The 19,799-nt window shown below is 42.7% G+C and overlaps 1 protein-coding gene across 1 annotated transcript in view; it reads right to left on the bottom strand.

Annotated features, from left to right (window-relative positions):
* The window catches only part of C1QL1 (complement C1q like 1), a 90,555-nt gene extending 81,239 nt beyond the window's left edge, over positions 1-9,316 (bottom strand). The window contains exon 1 of the mRNA XM_060781199.2: positions 8,620-9,316. Within this exon, the coding sequence (XP_060637182.1) occupies positions 8,620-9,222 (603 nt within the window). The 5' untranslated portion in view covers positions 9,223-9,316. The remainder of the gene's footprint in view (positions 1-8,619) is intronic.
* Positions 9,317-19,799: the final 10,483 nt, after the last annotated feature.

The raw sequence follows: 19,799 nt of genomic DNA, 5'->3' as shown, positions 1-19,799 counted from the left end.
TCCTTTGCTGGTCTCCCTCTGGCAGGATTAACTGGTGCTATCTCAAAGGGACAGTTTGATTAAGAAGAAGCAGATTATAAGGGTGGTGGATGGGGAGGTTGTGGAGTGGGCTGTTGCCTCCTTTGGTGGGATATTTCCCACCCTCTGCGTCTTCATTTTCAATAGCTGAACTGACTTTTTCAAAAGAACGTTCCTACACAATGCAGTCCCACTTTCAAATAGTCCAGAAAGTGGAGGAAAGACTTAATAATAATAATAATAATAATAATAATAATAATAATACAATACAAAACTTTATTACGGTCACTGACCAGCACAAAATTTATATTGATAATAAATTATATTAATTATTAATTAATTAATAACAGTTATTATTAATAATAATAATAATAATAATAATAATGTATTGTCGAAGGCTTTCATGGCTGGAATCACTCAGTTCTTGTGGGTTTTTTCGGGCTATATGGCCATGTTCTAGAGGCATTTCTCCTGACGTTTTGCCTGCATCTATGGCAAGCATCCTCAGAGGTGAGGTCTGAGGATGCTTGCCATAGATGCAGGCGAAACGTCAGGAGAAATGCCTATAGAACATGGCCATATAGCCCGAAAAAACCCACAAGAACTGAATAATAATAATATTGGAAAGACTTCCAATATTAATATTAATAATAAATTATATTATATTATATTATATTATATTATTTATTAATAGTTATTATTATTATTAATATTGGAAAGATTTCTAATATAGAACCCTACTGGTCACACAGAGTATCAACGGTTTCATATACTTGATGGATGAAGTCCTGAAAACGATGTCCATTCTCGTCTTTTAAAATTAAAGTGACACATACATCAAATATTAAACATGACACGTTAGTGGGTTTCCAGAGACAAGAAAGAAAGAAACTGATAGAATGTTAAATTGCCTTTGTGCTTGTCTATATATGACATTGAATGTTTGCCATGTATATGTACATTGTAATCCGCCCTGAGAAGGGCAGAATATAAATACTGTAAATAAATCTATATAAATAAAAATGTAATGTTCGTTTGTGGGATTAACAGAACTCAAAAACCATTGGACGAATTGACACCAAATTTGGACACAAGACACCTAACAACCCAATGTATGTCCTTCACTCAAAAAATCGATTTTGTCATTTGGGAGTTGTAGTTGCTGGGATTTATAGTTAACCTACATTCAAAGAGCATTCTGAACTCCACCAATGTTGGAATTGAACCAATCTTGGGACACAGAACTTCCATGACCAACAGAAAATACTAGAAGGGTTTGGTGGGCATTGACCTTGAATTTGGGAGTTGTAGTTCACCTTCATCCAGAGAGCACTTTGGACTCAAACAATGATGGATCTGGTGGCATGAATCCTCAATTTGCCCAAATGTGAATACTGGTGGATTTTGGGGAAATAGACCCTGACATTTGGGAGTTGTAGTTTCTGGGATTTATAGTTCACCTATAATCAAAGAGCATGCTGAACCCCACCAACAACAGAATTGGGGCAAACTTCACACACAGGGCCACCATACTTAAGGCCACCCAGTCCAACTCCCTTCACCAGGGCAAGAAAATGCAATAAAAGCCCTCCTGACAAAGAGTCATCCAGCCATAGATATAGATAGATACATATATTAGAAACTTCCAACACAGAACCCCCATGACCAACAGAAAATACTTAAGGCTATCCAGTCCAACTCCCTTCACCAGGGCAAGAAAACGTAATCAAAGTTCTCGTGACAAAGAGCCATCAAGCCATAGATATAGATATATATGATTCACACACACACAAATATAGTATCATAGATTTGAAAGGGACCCCTAAAGAAGGACAAATATATGTTGCAAGTTCCATAGTAGGTAAACCAGACAATCTCCACATCAACACTGACATAGAAACAACAAGGAACACTGTTTACCCACAAGCATAAAGGAATTACATATATTAGAAACCATTACTTTATTTTCCAGGTCACCAGTCTGGGCCCCAGCAATGCGTGGCAGGGGACGGCTAGTCTATATAAATAAAAATGTAATGTTAGTTCGTGCTACCATCAGAACTCAAAAACCACTGGGGGAATTGACACCAAATTTGGACACAAGACACCTAACAGTCCAATTTATGTCCTCCACTCAAAAAAATTAATTTTGTCATTTGGGAATTGTCGTTGCTGGGTTTTATAGTTTATCTACAATCAAAGAGCATTCTGAACTCCACCAATGATGGAATTAGGTCGAACTTAGCACTCAGGGCTCCCATGACCAACAGAAAAAACTGGAAAGGTTTGGTGGGCATTGACCATGAGTTCGGGAATTATAGTTCACCCACATCCAGAGAGCACTGTGGACTCAAACAATGATGGATCTGGACCAAACCTGACATAAAAATTCCATATGCCTAAATATGAACACAGATGGAGTTTGGGGAAAATACACCTTTACAATTAGGAGTTACTGGGATTTATAGTTCACCTACAATCAAAGAGCATTCTGACCCCCACCAATGACAGAATTGGGCCAAACTTCCCACACAAAAGCCCCATGACCAACAGAAAATACTTAAGGCCATACAGCCCAACTCCCTTCACCAGGGGAAGAATACGTAATCAAAGCCCTCCTGACAAAGAGCCATCCAGCCATATAGATAGATAGATATGATTCACAGACACGCAGATATAGTAGCATAGATTGGACAATTATATGTTGCATGTTCCAGAGTAGGCAAACCAGACAATCTCCACATCAACACTGACATAGAAACAACAAGGAACACTATTTACCCACTAACATAAAGGAATTACATATATTAGAAACCATTACTATATTTTCCAGGTCACCAGCCTGGGCCCCAGCAATGCAAGGCAGGGGATGGCTAGTAAATAATAAAAATAAAGGTGACTTAAATGGATTTCAGTGAAATGGTTGAAAGCTGCAACTTGACACGGATTTGCTGGGGACTCAAGTTTCACTGATCTCAACTTGGTTTTCTTCTAAATAGCTGCACATAAGATCCAACTACCCCAGAAGTTTGAGGAAGACCACAGACCTAGCAAGGGACTTGGAGGGTTATTTTCCTTTCCCCCACTTTAGTTTGCTAAAGAAGAATCCGCAGCCTAAATGACAGGCAGTTTCTGTGGATGCAGGAAAGACTTTTTAATACGACTTTAAAGTGTTGTCGAAGGCTTTCATGGCCGGAATCACTGGGTTGCTGTGAGTTTTTGCCAAGTTGTATGGCCATGTTCCAGAAGCATTCTCTCCTGACATTTCACCCACATCTGTGAAAGGCATCCTCAGAGGCCATGAGGTCTGTTGGAAACTAAGTAAGTGGGGTTTATATATCTCTGCAATGTCCATGGTGGGGAAAAAAGAACTCTTGTCTGTTTGAGGCAGGTGTAAATGTTGCAATTTATTATTATTATTATTATTTAAAACTTTTATATCCCGATCTTCTCTACCTCCACAGAAGGACTCAGACTGGCTAATTGGTCACCTTGATTTGCATTGAATGGCCTTGCAGCTTCAAAGCCTGGTTGCTCCCTGCCTGCACCAGCTAACAGTTCCCAACAAAGGCAGGAAGCAGCCAGGCTTTGAAGCTGCGAGGCCATTCAGTGTTAATCCAGTTGGCAAATTACAACATTGCCTCAAGCAGACAAGAGTTCTTTCTCCCACCTGGACATTCCATAGATATATAAACCCCACTTGCCTAGTTTCAAAGAGACCTAACAACCTCTGAGGATGCCTGCCATAAATGTGGTTGAAATGTCAGGAGAGAATGCCCTGCCTATCTGTCTGAACGTATCTCTCCTTATGAACCATCTAGGAATTTAAGATCTTCTGGGGAGGCCCTGCTCTTGGTCCTGCCAACTTCACAGGTTCGGCTTGCAGGGACGAGAGATAGGGCCTTCTCAGTGGTGGCCCCTCGGCAGTGGAACTGCCTGTCATTTAGGGCCCCAATTCCTTTTTTTAGAAAACTAAAGTGGGGGAAAGGAAAATAACCCTCCAACTGAGCTCTAAAATAAAAAGTGGACAGGTCCCAGATTTCGTCTCGCAAATCATATTTAATGTATTGTCGAAGGCTTTCATGGCTGGAATCACTGGGTTGTTGTAGGTTTTTTTGGGCTATATGGCCATGTTCTAGTGGCATTCTCTCCTGACATTTCGCCTGCATCTATGGCAAGCATCCTGCCATAGATGCAGGCAAAACGTCAGGAGAGAATGCCACTAGAACATGGCCATGTAGCCCAAAAAAAAAAAAACTACAACAACCCAAATCATATTTATTTATGTATTTATGTATTTATTATATTTGTATACTGCCCTTCTCAGCTCTCAGGTGACTTATTGCCAAGAGATGGGCTGGGAAAGATTACCTGAGGATGAAGGGGTGAGTGATGTGTGTCAATGGCATTTCACACTCCCTATTGGAAGATTTTATAATGTTTAGAGAGTCCCTTTCTCCAATCTTCGCTGTGAGTTTGCACTTATCCAGGAGTTCTATAAATCTATGCATCCATCTTGCAGTCACTGAAACAGCGAATTAAGTAAATGACTTCCCAAGGAGCAGTCAAATAGTGAAGTGCATTCCTTAGTTTTCTCCAAAAAAAACTACCCAACAGCACTCCCCCACACCTATTTCCTCAGAAATAGTTTGATGGAGTTTGCAACCTGAATGGATTTGGACAAGACACCGCACATTTTTTCCCCCAGCATCCACAAGCACACAACAAAGTTACAGAGGAAGTTAGGAACAGCGTGCATCCTTTTCCCATCAGTCCCAAGCTCTCACCTAAGTTACAAGATAAGTTAATGGCAGTGCAAAGGGGAGGAGAATCCCAATAAGCAAAGAGTTTTCAAATAAGTCAAGGCAGGAGGAAGCTTTGTATGAACTCAGAAAACCATTTTTCCCAATGATGTAAGGATACTCTGAGATGTGATTTTGAATGTGTGTGTGTGTGTGTGTGTATAGAGAGTCTAACAATGGGTAGTTATGACATGCATTTATCACACTTCAAAAAATAAGGGGAAATGCATAGAAAAGAAGGAAGGGAGGGAGGAAGGGAGGGAGGGAGGGAGGCAGCATGCAGCAGAAGAAACTCCCAGAAAGGAAGGAAGGAGACAGAGACAGAAAGAGAGAGAGAGAGAGCAGGGAGGGAGAGAGGCAGTGTGCAGCAGAAGAAATTCCCAGTAAAGAAGGAAGGAAGGAAGGAAGGAAGGAAGGAAGGAAGGAAGGAGACAGAGACAGAAAGAGAGAGGGGGGGGGCAGTGCACAGCAGAAGAAATTCCCAGTAAAGAAGGAAGGAAGGAGACAGAGACAGAAAGAGAGAGAGAGAGAGAGAGGCAGTGTGCAGCAGAAAAAAATTTCCAATAAAGAAAGAAGGAAAGAAGGAAGGAAGGGAGAGCAAGAGAAAGAGAGAGAGAGAGAGAGAGAGAGAGGCAGTGTGCAGCAGAAGAAATTCCCAGGAAGGAAGGAAGGAAGGAAGGAAGGAAGGAAGGAAGGAAGGAAGGAAGGAAGGAAGGAAGGAAGGAAGGAGACAGAGACAGAAAGAGAGAGAGAGAGAGGCAGTGTGCTGCAGAAACAAAATTCCAGTAAAGAAAGAAGGAAAGAAGGAAGGAAGGGAGAGGAAGAGAAAGAGAGAGAGAGAGAGAGGCAGTGTGCAGCAGAAGAAATTCGCAGTAAAGAAGGAAGGAAGGAGACAGAGACAGAAAGAGAGAGAGAGAGAGAGAGAGAAGGTGGGGGGGGGGGGGCAACGTGCAGCAGATGAAATTCCCAGTAACTAGAAAGTTGTTTATTTAAAGTAAGGTAGATAAACTTTGTACAAACTCAGAGAACCATTTTTCACATGGTCTAATGGCAAAAGTGAGCTTGAAAGTGAGTGTTTGACTCTAACAACAGGTAGTTATGTCATGTATTTGGAATTAGATTACAATTCAAAACAAAAGGAGAAGGGAATGGAACAAGAAGTAGTTACTACATGCATTTTGAATTTGACCACATCTCAAAAATGGGAAAGGTGTGGAAAAGTAAGTGGGCAGACAGGCATGAAAAAGTCAGGCAGGATCTAACAAGGTGCACTTATAATATGCATTCAGAAAGAATGTTGAGAAGAAAGAAAGGAAAGAAAGAGATAAAGGAAAGAGGGTCACTGAGAAAGGGAGTCGAACAAGCAGTGGTTATAGCTTGGATTTTAAAACTAATACATCCAAAAATAAGCGTGAGTGTGTGGAAAAGAGAGAAAGAAGGACAATTGGAAGGATGGAAGGAGGAAAGGAGAAAAAGAGAGAAGGAAATAAGGAATGAAGAAGAGAAGGAAGGACAGAGGAAAGGGAGAAAGAAAGGAAAGAAGGAAAAGAGAAAGGAAAACAGGAACGAGGAACAGAAGAAATAGAGAGAAGGAAAGAAGGAGAGAAGGAATGAAGGAGAAAAGAAGAAAATTAGGAGGGAAGTGGAGAAGGAAGTAAGGAGTGAGAGAAGGAAATAATGGAGGAAAAGACAGAGGGGAAAAGGAAGAAGAGAAGGAAGGAGAGAAGAAAGGGGAAAAAATGAAGGACAGAGAGAGGGAGGAAGGAAAAGAGAAAGGAAGGAGGGAAGGAAGGAAGAACAGCAAGAACAGAGGAGTGAAGGAGGGAAGGATGGAAGGAGAGAAGGAAGGAGTGAGGGAAGGAATGAAGGAAGGCAGGAAGAAGAGATGGGATGAGACAAAAAGGAACAAAGGAAGGACAGGGAAGGAAGGAAAAGAGAAAGGAGGGAGAGAAGAAAGAACAGAAGGAATGGAGAGAAAGAAGGAGAGAAGGAAGGAAGAAAGAAAGTAAAGAAGGAATTAAGGGGAAAAGGAAAGAGAGAAGAAAGGAAAAAAGACGGGGAAGGAAGGGAGGGAGGGAGGGGCGAAAGAAGAAAGGAAAGAAGGAAGGAAGGGGAGAAGGAAAGAGAGAAGAAAGGAAAAAAGCGAAGGAAGGAAGGAAAAGAGAAAGGAAGGAGGAAAGGAAGGAAGAACAGGAGGAACAGAGAGGAGGGAAGGAAGGAAAAGAAGGAGTGAGGGAAGGAAAGAAGCAAGGCAGGAAAGAAAGACGGAGAGAGAAGGACAGAGGAAAAGAAGGAAAGAAGGAAGGAAAAGAGAAAGGAAGGAGAGAAGAAAGAACAGAAGAAATGGAGAGAAGGAAGAGTCAAGGAAGAAAGGAGAGAAGGAATGAAGGGGAAAAGGAAAGAAAGAAAAAATAAAAATAAAAGACAAGGGGAAGGAAGGAAGGAAGGAAACGAGAAGGGAAGGAGGGAAGGAATGAAGGGGAGAAGAAAACAGAAAGAGGGATAGAGGGAAGGAAGAAAGGGAAAAAGAAAGGAGAGAATGGAGGAAGGATGGAAAGAAAAAGAAATGAAGGAGAGAAAGTAGGACAGAGGGAAGGTAGAATGGAATAAAGAGAGGAATGAAGGGGAGGACTGAAGGAGAAGAAGGAAGAAAGGAGAGAAGGAATGAAGGGGAGAAGGAAGGAAAGAAGGAAGGAAGAAGAGACAGGAGGAGAGAAGAAAGGATGAAGAAAGGATGGAGAGAAGGAAGGAAAAGAGAAAGGAAGGAGAGAAGAAAGAACAGAAAGAATTGAGAGAAGGAATGACAGAGGGAAGAAAGGGGGAAAGAAAGGAGAGAAGGGAGGGAGGAGAGAAGGAATGAAGGGGAGAAGAAAGGAAGGAAGGACAGAGGGAAGGAAGAAAGGGGGAAAGAAAGGAGAGAAGGGAGGAAGGTAGTAGAGAAGGAATGAAGAGAAGGAAGGAAAGAAGAGACAGAGGGAAGGAAGAAAGGGGGAAGAAAGGTGAGAAGGGAGGAAGGAAGTAGAGAAGGAATGAAGAGAAGGAAGGAAAGAGGGGACAGAGGGAAGGAAGAAAGGGGGAAAGAAAGGAGAGAGGGAGGAAGGGAGGAAGGAGAGAAGGAAGGAAGGAGAGAAGGAATGAAAAGGAGAAGGAAGGAAAGAAAGAAGGACAGGGGGAAGGAAGGAAGGGGGAAAGACAGGAGAAAAGGGAGAAAGGAAGGAAAGAAGGAAGGAGAGAAGGAAGGAAGGAAAGAAGGGACAGAGGGAAGGAAGGAAGGGGGAAAGAAACAAGAGAAGGAGGAAGGAGAGAAGGAATGAAGAGGAGAAGGAAGGAAAGAAGGAAGGACAGAGGGAAGGAAGAAAGGGGGAAAGAAAGGAGAGAAGGGAGGAAGGAGAGAAGGAATGAAGGGGAGAAGGAAGGAAAGAAGGAAGGAAGAGGAGAAGGAAGGAAAGAAGGAAGGAAGAGGAGAAGGAAGGAAAGGACAGAGGGAAGGAAGGAAGGGGGAAAGAAAGGAGAGAAGGGAGGAAGGAAGGAAAGAAGGAGAGAAGGAATGAAGGGGAGATGGAAGAAAAGAAGGAAAGACAGAGGGAAAAAGGAATGAAGGGGAGAAGGAAGGAAAGAAGGAAGGACAGAGGGAAGGAATGAAGGGGAGAAGGAAGGAAGAAAGGAAGGAAGGAAGGAAGGAAGGAAGGAAGGAAGGAAGGAAGGAAGGAAGGAGAAGAAGTGTAGGAAGGAGGGGTGGGTGGGTGAGTGGGGGGTCCCTTCCCCCCTCTCCGCCCCCCTCCTCCCCTGCGGGCCTTACCTGCCCGTTCTTGCAGAGGTCTGCCCACATGCTGGTCCCGTCCCCTCCGCGCATGAGGACGTGGTAGGTGAAGAAGTAGGTGCCGGGGATGTTGCAGGTGAACTTCCCGGAGGCGGCGTCGTAGTTGTTGCCCAGGTTGGTGACCACGTCGTCGAACTTGAGGATCTCGTAGCCCTCGTGGGGGTTCTTGAGGCCGGCGTAGAAGGCCACGCGGGGCACCACGGTGTAGGTGGCGGTGCTGATGGCGCCCGTGCCCACCAGGCCGGGCCCGGGCAGTCCGGGGGGGCCGGGTTTGCCGGGCTCGCCCTTGTCCCCGGGGGGGCCCACCATCCCCGGCGGGCCCGGCTCTCCCGGAGGGCCGGGGGGTCCCGGCTTGCCCGCCCTCCCGGGCTTGCCTTGGGGCCCTTGGACCAGCGTGGAGGGCGGGGGCAGTCCTCCGTCGGCGGGGCCCCCCTCGGCGCGGATGCTGGCGCTGGTGGTGGCGCTGGCCTTGGCCAGGTAGGGGTCGCAGACCATGCGGCAGGTGCCCAGCATCTCGTAGTGCCCGTCGATGCCCACGGAGTTGACCAGCACGGGGATGAGGATGACCAGCACCAAGATCATCACCACCCCGATGGCCGCCGCGATCAAAGTTTTCCGCCCGAGGCTCAGCCGCTGGAGGGGCTGGACCCGCGGCCTCCCCGGGGAGGAAATGGTGGCTAGTGGTCCCGGGCGAGTCGGCGAGGAAAAAGGGCCAGCGAGACTGGAGCCCAACACCTTAATACCACCAACTTGCCTCCCTTTCTGCTTCTTCTTCTTCACCTGCTCTTTGGCGGCCTTTTGAAGGCGGCTCCAGGCTTTGACATGGGAACGTATTCCCCGTGGAGTGAGAGAGAGAGAGAGAACACCGCACGGAAAAGAAGTGAGAGTGGAAAAAAGAGAAAAGGAGAGCAAGAGAGAAAGAGAGAGAGAGCGCTCCCCCTCCACCCTCCTCCTCCTCCTCAGCAGCACATCTTAGGAAGATGCTATCATCGATTTGTTTTCCCCTCCTCACTCACTCACTCTTCCTCCTCCTCCTCCTTCTCCTGGATACCAAAAGAGAGAGGCTGAAAGGGAACAAAAAGAGCTGGGAGGAAGAAAAGGGGGGGAGAAGAGTTGGCTGGGAAAGTCTCCCCCGTTTGTTTCTATGGCCAGGAAGCCACACCTGAGGGAAAAAGTTCAGGAGGCACACCCACCTCCTTGCTGTCTTCAACCAAAGACAAGCCTCTCAAGCAGTGTTTCTCAACCTTCTGAACCTTCCCTATGTATTATTATTATTATTATTATTACTACTACTACTACTACTACTACTACTAGCCATCCCCTGCCAAGTGTTGCTGTGGCCTACATGGGGGTTCTGAGTGGGAGGTTTGGCCCAATTCTATCATTGGTGGGGTTCAGAATGCTCTGTGATTGTAGGTGAACTATAAATCCCAGCAACTAATCTCCCAAATGTCAAGATTCTATTTTCCCCAAACTCCGCCAGTGTTCACATATGAGCATATTGAGTCTTCGTGTAGAGTTTGGTCCAGATCCATCATAGTTTGAGTCCATCGTGATCTCTGGATATAGGTGAACTACAACTCCAAAACCAAATGACACTGCCCACCAAACCCTTCCAGTATTTTCCGTTGGTCATGGGAGAACTGTGTGCAAAGTTTGGTTCAATTCCATCGTTGGTGGAGTTCAGAATGCTCTTTGATTGTGTAGGTGAACTATAAATCGCAGCAACTACAGCTGCCAATGGCAAGGTTAGAAATGCTGCTCTAAAGCCAAAAGAAAAGAGCACAAGGGAGTTAGGAGAATTCAGGTTCTGGGAGTTGGGTGTCTTTTGTCATTTTAGTTTATCGTCTCCTGCAGAGAGAGTGCTGTCAACAGAATGAGGAGGATGTAATACTCAGGGAATCTTGATAAATTGGATGGCATTTGGGTTGGTGTAAGTTTCCGGACTGTATGGCCATGTTCCAGAAGCATTCTCTCCTGACATTTTCCCACATCTGTGGCAGGCATCTTCAGAGGTTGTGTGGTCTGTTGGAAACTAAGCAAGTGGGGTTTATACACCCCTGGAATTATGTCCAGGGTGGGAGACAGAACTCTTGTGTGTTGGAGGCAAGTGTGAATGTCGTAACTGGCCAGCTTGATTAGCATTGAATAGCCTTGCAGCTTCAAAACTTGTCTGCTTCCTGCCTGGGGGGAATCCTTTGTTAGCTGGCCCTGATTGTTTCCTGTCTGGAATTCCCCTGTTTTCTGAGTGTTGTTCTTTATTTACTGTCCTTATTTACTGTCCTACAAAATCAGGACAGTAAATAAAGAACAACACTCAGAAAACAGGGAAATCCAGATAGGAAACAATCAGGGCCAGCTAACAACACCCAACAAAGGATTCCCCTGAGCAGGAAGCAGACAGATTTTGAAGCTGCAAGGTTATTCAATGCTAATCAAGCTGGCCAATTGCAACATTCACACTTGCCTCAAACAGGCAAGAGTTATTTCTCCCACCCTGGACATTCCACAGATATGTAAACCCACTTGCCGAGTTTCCAACAGGCCTCACAACCTCAGAAGATGCCTGCCATAGATGTGGGCAAAACATAGGAGGGAATGCTTCTGGAACATGGCCGTACAGCCCGGAAAAATCACCACAACCTAGTAATTCTGGCCATCAAAGCTTTCAACAACACATTGGTTGGCCTTTCCTCGCTCTTTCCATTTTGGGATACCTCTGTGCAATATGTGTACCACTCAAGGCCCCTGGGCTGAATCTGGCCCTCCGTGTCATTTTATGGACTGCAACTTGTGTCTTCCTCATAATTGGACTCCATGACTAGAACTGATGGGAGTTGTGATACAGTCACATCTGGAAGGTTGCAGTTTGTCTTGTGTAGGCAGGAGAGTGGGGTTTGAACAAGGCTGGTGGATATGATGTTGGCTTTAAAACATCCTTTAACTTTTCTCAAACCTCAGAGCTAGGCTGTAATTCCTATTATCCCCAGTCGGCATTGAGGATAATTATCAAATGATGGGAATTGTTGTTCAATAACATCTTGGGACCCAAACTGTGTAAAAACTAAAGAGCACTGACTGTCATATGAAAATTATTATTATTATTATTATTATTATTATTATTATTATTATTATTAGAAACAGAACAAAATGAGACCACAGCAGACACTCTGCTGGCTGTTGTATTGGATCACACATCGGACACTTCCCAAGTGTCTAGGACTGTGTGATGTATCGGCGAATAATGTGCACAGATCCCAATAAGGTGGCCTTCTGCAGCTGGCAGATGGTAATCTTGTCAGCGCCAATTGTGTTTAAGTGTAGGCCAAGGTCAGAGGCCCTAGGTAATTTTCAACGGTAAGCAAACAGTATTTTGGCGCCCACCCCCCAACCAATCACCTAGAGCAATGTCCAATATTGATAAAATAGTGAAGAGTAGAGAAATCAACAAAGATCTGCATAGTCAAAGCAATGTCAGACTACACAGAGAAGCCATTGGAATCCATAAGCATGTGGACAATTTCAACAGAAAGGAAAAAAAACATGAAAATGAACAAAATCTGGCTAACAGTATTAAAAAAACCTCTAAAATTATAACAGTAAAACAACACTCAAACACAGGGAAGCTCTAGAGAGGAAACAATCAGGGACAGCTAATCACCTCTCAACAAAAGATTCCCCCAGGCACTAACAAACCACGCAAAAAAAACCAAAAAAAAAACCCTGCCAGGCCATCAAATGCTTATCAAGGTAGCCAACTGAAACATTCACACCTAGTTCCAACAGACAAGAGTTCTTTCTCCCACCCTGGACATTCCACAGATATATAAACCCAATTTTCCTAGCTCCAACGGACCTCATAACCTCTGAGGATGCTTGCCATAGATGCAGGCGAAACGTCGGGAGAAAATGCTTCTGGAACATGGCCATATAGCCCGAAAAACCTACTCATGTACCCAGGAATACTAAAATACACTTCTACAATGTGTTACATGTGGGGCTGCCCTCAGAGGCGGCCCTAGGTAATTTTCAACGGTAAGCAAACAGTATTCCCCCCCCCCCCCCAACCAATCACTGATATATATTTTCTGTTCGTCGTGGGAGTTCTGTGTGCCATATTTGGTTCAATTCCATCATTGGTGGAGTTTAGAATGCTCTTTGATTGTAGGTAAACTATACATCCCAGTAACTACAACTCGCATATGTCAAGGTCTATTTCCCCCCCAAGAGCGCCTCAAGAGCGCCCCTGGGCAAAATCAACTATACTGCAAATGCTTACTTTGCGTAATGGGTTAAGCTGCCCCTGGCCGAGGTCTTTAGGCATTGTACCCAGTGTGCCAATCACCACTGGGACCACCTTGACTGGGTTGTGCCACAGTCTTTGCAGTTCGATCTTTAAATCCTCATATCGTAACAGCTTTTCCAGTTGTTTCTCTTTAATCCAGCTGTCACCTGGGATTGCAACATCGACAATCCATACTTTGTTTTTTAACACAATCGTGAGGTCAGGAGTATTGTGCTCCAAAACTCTTGTCTGTCTGAATCTGGAAGTCCCAGAATAGTTTGATAAGTTCATTTTCTGTAACTTTCTCCAGCTTGTGATCCCACCAGTTCTTTGTCGCAGGCAGATGGTATTTCTGGCACAAGTTCCAATGAATCATCTGAGCAATGGTGTTGTGCCTCTGTTTGTAGTCTGTTTGCGTGATCTTCTTGCAGCAGCTGGGGATGTGATCTATTGTTTCACCTGCTTCCTTGCAGAGTCTACATTTGGGATCTGTTGTCGACTTTTCAATTCTGGCTTTGATGGCATTGGTTCTAATGGCTTGGGCTGCCAGAATCAGGCCCTCTGTCTCCTTTTGTGACTTCCATTGTGAGCCACAGACATGTTTTTTCTTTGTCAATTTGGCTCTCAATTTTCCCCAGGAACTGCCCATGGAGTGCCTTCTTTTGCCAGTTTTCTCTTCTGCTCTGGATTGTGTTTTTACGGTATTTTTTCTTTGTCTTTTGCACTTTAAGCAGTTTACTACTATTGACTTCTCTCAATGTTGGTTCTTGACTGCCTTTCACATAATCTGCCAGGGCATGTTTCTCTTCTTCTACCGTTTGTTTCACTTGCAGAAGCCCTCTGCCTTCTGAATTCTGGGCAGGTAAAGTCTGTCGACAACACTACGCAGGTGTAATGAGTAGTGGATTGTCATCATTTTATTGTTTTTCTGTCCAGATCATCCAGCTCTGCTTGCATCCAGTTCACAATTCCAGCAATGTATCTAATGACAGGGATGGCTCAGGTGTTGATAGCCTTGATCATATTTCCACCATTTAATTTGCTCTTCAAAACCTTTCTAACTCTTTGGATATATATATATATATATTAGGGCTGGGCGATTTCATTCGTTAATTTCGTAATTCGTTATTAATTCGTTATTTTTTTGATAACGAAGCGATATTGAACCATTCAGGAGCAACTAAAAAACGAAACGAATTTTTTCAATTTGTTTTGTAATTGTTTCGTAATTGTTTCGAAATCGATTCGTAATTGATTCGAAATCGTTTCGTTATTATTTCCGCATTTCTGGTGCAAGTTTTAGGGTTGCTGTTTGTTTTCTCAGTGAAAAATAAATTATCACACCAACAGTCAACAACAGAGGGAGAGGGAAGCTTCCTGTCCCATTTGGAGGTTTTTTTAGCGTACTGCGCGATCGCGCCCGCCATTAACGAATCAATTCGTAATTGTTTTGAAATTGATTCGTAATTGATTCGTAATTTACGAAATTTCGTAAATATCAAAATATTTTTAAGGAAAATTTCGGAATTCTTTTAAAAATCGAAACGCAAAACCCCCCTAAAAACGAATTGAGTTTAGAAACAAATTTTTCCGTGGTTGCCCAGCCCTAATATATATATATATATATATATATATATATATACTTATTTATTATTATTATTATTATTATTATTAATACCTTGCTTTATCTCTTCCAAAGAGGGCTCAAAGCAGCTTAACATAAAAACATCAGCACAGCCATTTAAAATATACAAATATACAAAAATTAAAACAGGATTAAATGTAAATAATATTTTAAAAGTCATTAGAACAAATTCAAAGTTAATATAGTTGGCCTTCTGTATTTACGGATTCTCTGTGGATTCAATGGTTCTTTGAAGGCAACCCTAAGGCTGATGTGGCCCTCGATGAAAATGTGTTTGACACCTCTGGTCTACGCTGAAGAACTAATGCACTTTGGCATCACTTTATCCACCCTTACTCAATGCTATGGAATCCTGGGATTTGTATATAGCAATCATGGGCAAACTTCAGCCCTCCAAGTGTTTTGGACTTCAACTCCCACAATTCCTAACAGCCGGTAGGCTGTTAGGAATTGTGGGGGTTGAAGTCCAAAACACGTGGAGGACCAAAGTTTAGCAATCCCTGATATAGACTGATAAAAATTGGAAGATTACTAATAGGAACACAGGAAAAGCTTGAAAACAAATGACATTTATTAAAAGGAGCAATCTGTTTCACTACCAAAGTCTCTCACCTTCAGCTTGATGCTCAGTGCAGAGTGCAGTCTCATCTCAAATCTTTTCAGATGTAACAAAATTGATATTTTTTTTCTGCACCTGGTTTGAAAGTGTTATTTCCTGTTAATTATACGGTCCTTACTTTGAAAGCAGTTGTTATATTCCAGAAACTTCGTTTTTGTGTCTTCTGCAAGCCATGTTGAATTGGTTGAGAGTCTATGAGATATTCATTGAAAAACTATAGCAAAATGCGCTGCAGGATGTCCCACAAAAACAAAGTTTTTTGCAGTTTAATAAACTTTTCCCATGTTTTTATGATAGAACTAATCAGGAAATGATATATACAACTGTTCTGTCTCACAGGAGCCTGGTTTGCTTTACCTTACAGTTGCTTGAAGTTGCTTCCCCTTGCATTTTTCCCAGGGATGCTGCAGCTCTTCAGAGCCCTGAAAGTTAACAGTTTCAGAGGCTGGAGAACCAGTCTGTAGGCCTTTTGCAGCTATTGGCTTAGAAAGTATCTTTTTGGGTTTAGAGACCGCCCTTTTTCCCAGGGAAGAGATCTCCATTTTGGAATCTCCCCTGCCTGTTAGTTAGAGAAGGAACTTCAGATGTGCTGTTGGTTAGTCAGGGTAGCTCTGGGAAAATCACTGTAAGTACTATTAAGATATTAAGATGATTAAGATGATTAAGATACTATAGATAGCTAAGCTTGATTGAGTGATTGAGTTATAGCTGATTGAGAAATTGAAGATTGAGATATTATAGATAGATATTGAAGATTGAGATTGAGGTACTATAGATAGAGAAGCCTATTGAGAAACTGAGTTATATATAGAGAGAGACTTTATTGCTTTATCTCCAGAACTAACCTTGAGCATAGGGAAAGGCGTAGTCTTTCTAAAAAGTAACAGCTTAGGGTTAGGGTGAAAAGATTCCAGGATCTTCTCTGCCTTCTGGGGAAAAGTTAACTCAGTGACTGAAGGAGAATGGAAATAAAGAATATCTCTGTGGATTCACTATTGACTGTTCTGTTTGTAACCTCGATAAGCTGTGCCAAGTCTGCAAGGACTTTGAAGAATAAATATCCCTTATTTGATGTTCAAAACCTTTAATAGTCTTGGTTGCTGAATATCTCAAGCTTCTAAAGAAAGACACCCGCAGTACGCTCAGACATAGAGAGAAGCACATCTTAGTTTTATTTTTATAACGTCTGGGTGTAACGGCACAACAACCCAGGAACAAAAAATGTGTTACATAGTATTATTGAGGGCCCATTTCATTTAATTTTCCTTCTCACTTTGAAATCACTCCATCTATATATATAAAAATGCTCTGTGCATAATGAGTTCCTTAAAAACAAAAGAACCAATGAACAAAATCACACCAAATTTGGCAACAAAACGCAAGGAGTGACCATCATTCAAAAAAATATGATTTTTTCATTTGAGAGTTGTAGTTGCTGGGATTTATAGTTCACCTACAATCAAAGAGCATTCTGAACTCCACCAATAATGGAATTGAATCAAACTTGGTACACAAAACTCCCATGACCAACAGAAAATACTGAAAGTGTTTGGTGGGCATTGACCTTCAGTTTTGGAATTGTAGTTCACCTCCAACCAGAGAACACTGTGGACTCAAACAATGATGGATCTGGACCAAACTTGACAGGAATACTCAATTTGCCCAAATGTGAACACAGATGGAGTTTGGGGAAAATAGACCTTGACATTTAGGAGTTGTAGTTACTAGGATCTATACAATAAAAAGCATTCCAAACCCCACCAATGATGGAATTGGGCCAAACATTCCACGCAGAACCCCCATGACCAACTGTGTTTTCTGGTGGTCTTGGGTGACCCTTCTGACACCCCTCTGGTGACCCCCCCCCCCCCCCGGGTCTTGACTTTCCAGGTTCAGAAATGCTGCCTTAAGGCCATCCAGTCCAACTACCTTCACCAGGGCACACACACACACACACACACATATGTATATGACCGATGCAATATCAAAGATTTGAAAGGGATCCCTAAAGAAAGACAACGATATGTTGCATTTTCCAGAGGAGGCAAACCAGACAATGTCCACATCAACACTGCCAAAGAAACAAGAAGAAATACTGTTTACCCACAAGCATAAAGAAATCACATATATCAGAAACCAACACTTTCTCATTACTTTATTTTCCAGCTCACCAGACTGGGCCACAGCAACGCGTGGCAGGGGACAGCTAGTTTCTTATAGAACTGTCTCAGGTCCTTTTCACACAGCCATATAACCCAGAATATCAAGGCAAAAATCCCACAATATCGGCTTTGAACTGGAATATATGGCAGTGTAGACACTAATAATCCAGTTCAAAGCAGATATTGTGGGATTTCTTGCCTTGATATTCTGGGTTATATGGCTGTGTGGGCTCTTGAGTCCACACTGCCATATATTCCATTTCAAGGCAGATATTGTGGGATTTTATTCAGCTGTGTGGAAAGGACCTCAGTACCCTTTGCACATGTCTTACTCCAACATGGTGAGATGTACTCCACACTGTGCATGCATATACGGCACACGAATAGCAAAGCGAAAGGGCAGAAGTTTTCACTGTGTCTGGTTGTGATCCCCATGTTGTGCCAGTCAGTTTTCGTATGATATTATTTTTTATTATAATATATTGATAATATATTATTGATATACTGGCAGGTATGGTGAAAGTCACTTGTAAAACTATAACTCTGACCATTCCATAGCATTGAGCCATGGCAATCAAAGTGGTGTCAAACTGCACAGTGTAGGTGCAACCTTGGATATTAATGGGGTCTCGGCCCCTTCCAAAGTCTGAGTTGAAACTGATTTCCCAGTGAAGTACAATCACTACAAGCTGAATATTGGAGGTTTCTATATCAGAATTGTCCAGGGTATTCCCACTTTATTAAAAAGGCTCTGTCATTATACAAGATGTCCATAAAGGTAAGTGGTAAAGAGACTTTATGGACACCCTGTATATTGAAAATGATGCCAGACTTGGTTCTTTTATACACATACTTTCCAAGAGAAGCATTTTTTTTGCCTGATTCTAAAAAAATAAGGGAGGTGCCATCCATTCTTCCTAGAGATGCACGATCCATTTTAAAAAATGGTTCAAAAGTCATTACAAAACTGGGGGTTGCTGGTGCTTCATTTCTAAAGTGTTTCTAAAGTATAGTTTGTGAAAAATGCATTACTATAACGAGAGTAACAAAATTTCGTTACTATTTCATTATGGAAATTGTGCATGCGCATAATTAAATTACTATAATTGCGGAAACTTCAGGGGCTCCTTTCTCCCTCATGTTTTACAGCTATTTGAGTGAAACTTGCTACAGCGGTAGAACACATTTACCACTGTTATCCCACCAAATTTCAGAATGTTTCACTTATCCACAGATTTTTTAGGAATTTTCAACATTTTTATAAACAACATTTTTTTAAAAGAAACAAGAGCTATCTTCTTCAATTTTATGTACAATGCACAAGATAACCATGGCATCAATCCCCAGAAGTTTCAGAAAGATTCACACATCTACAGATTTTTGGGGATTTGAAAAAGTTGAGACAAAAACAATTTATGCCCCCCAAAATGTGACAACAGCAATCCTCTTGAATACTTGCCTGTCTTTATGACACACAACCACATAACTTCAACTTAGCACAGATATATACTATTGCTTACTTTAGTCCTCTGTGCAGATTCAATAATTTTATTTATTATTAGACGTGGGGGCCCCAGTGGCGCAGTTGGTTAAAGCGCTGAGCTACTGAGCTTGTTGACCGAAAGGTCACAGGTTCGACTCTGGGGAGCGGGATGAGCTTCCACTGTCAGCCCCAGCTTCTGCCAACCTAGCAGTTCTAAAACATGCAAATGTGAGTAGATCAATAGGTACTGCTCCTGCTGGCCACATGACCTAGGAGGTGTCTATGGACAACACCGGCTCTTCGGCTTAGAAATGAAGATGAACACCACACCCTAGAGTCAGACACGACTGGACTTAATGTCAGAGCAAAACCTTTACCTTTACCTTTACCTTATTATGAGAGTGACTCCAAACGATTGGCTGCCACAACCCGATGCTGAGCATTGCATTCTGGGAAATGTAGTTAAGGCAGGGCCTTTTCATTCTCTCCTACAAGGGGTCTCACTTTCCCAAACTACATTTAAAATGGCCATCTCCTGCCCATTAATCCTGCCCATAGTGCCTTCCTTATGGCGGTCGGACCAAAGAAAAATGATTGAGGTTTTTTAAGCACTTCATGTTCTCTTGGCTTTACCAAAGTTGCTTAATGATTATACTGAAAATTACACTGACCTTGGGAGGCATCCAAATGTTGCAAAATGATTGGTGAGTGTTTCAATTTTTAAATCCCCCTCCCCACCTTTCCTCCATGTTTCTAATATTGATTCATGTGCACGAATGTAACAAATATGAACACATAATGCAATGTGTGGGGCTTGACGAATCCAAGGTTGGAGTTAAAATTGCTGGAAGAAACATTAACAACTTTAGATATGCAGATGATACCACTTTGATGGCTGAAAGTGGGGAGGAGCTAAGGCCTTCAAACCATGGTGAGAGAAGACAGTGAAAAAGCTGGGTTGAAGT

Source organism: Anolis sagrei, chromosome 6 (assembly GCF_037176765.1).
Source record: "Anolis sagrei isolate rAnoSag1 chromosome 6, rAnoSag1.mat, whole genome shotgun sequence".
NCBI classification, from domain to species: domain Eukaryota; kingdom Metazoa; phylum Chordata; class Lepidosauria; order Squamata; family Dactyloidae; genus Anolis; species Anolis sagrei.
The sequence above is the reverse complement of the archived record's forward strand: the minus strand, read 5'-3'. Positions and strand labels throughout refer to the sequence as shown.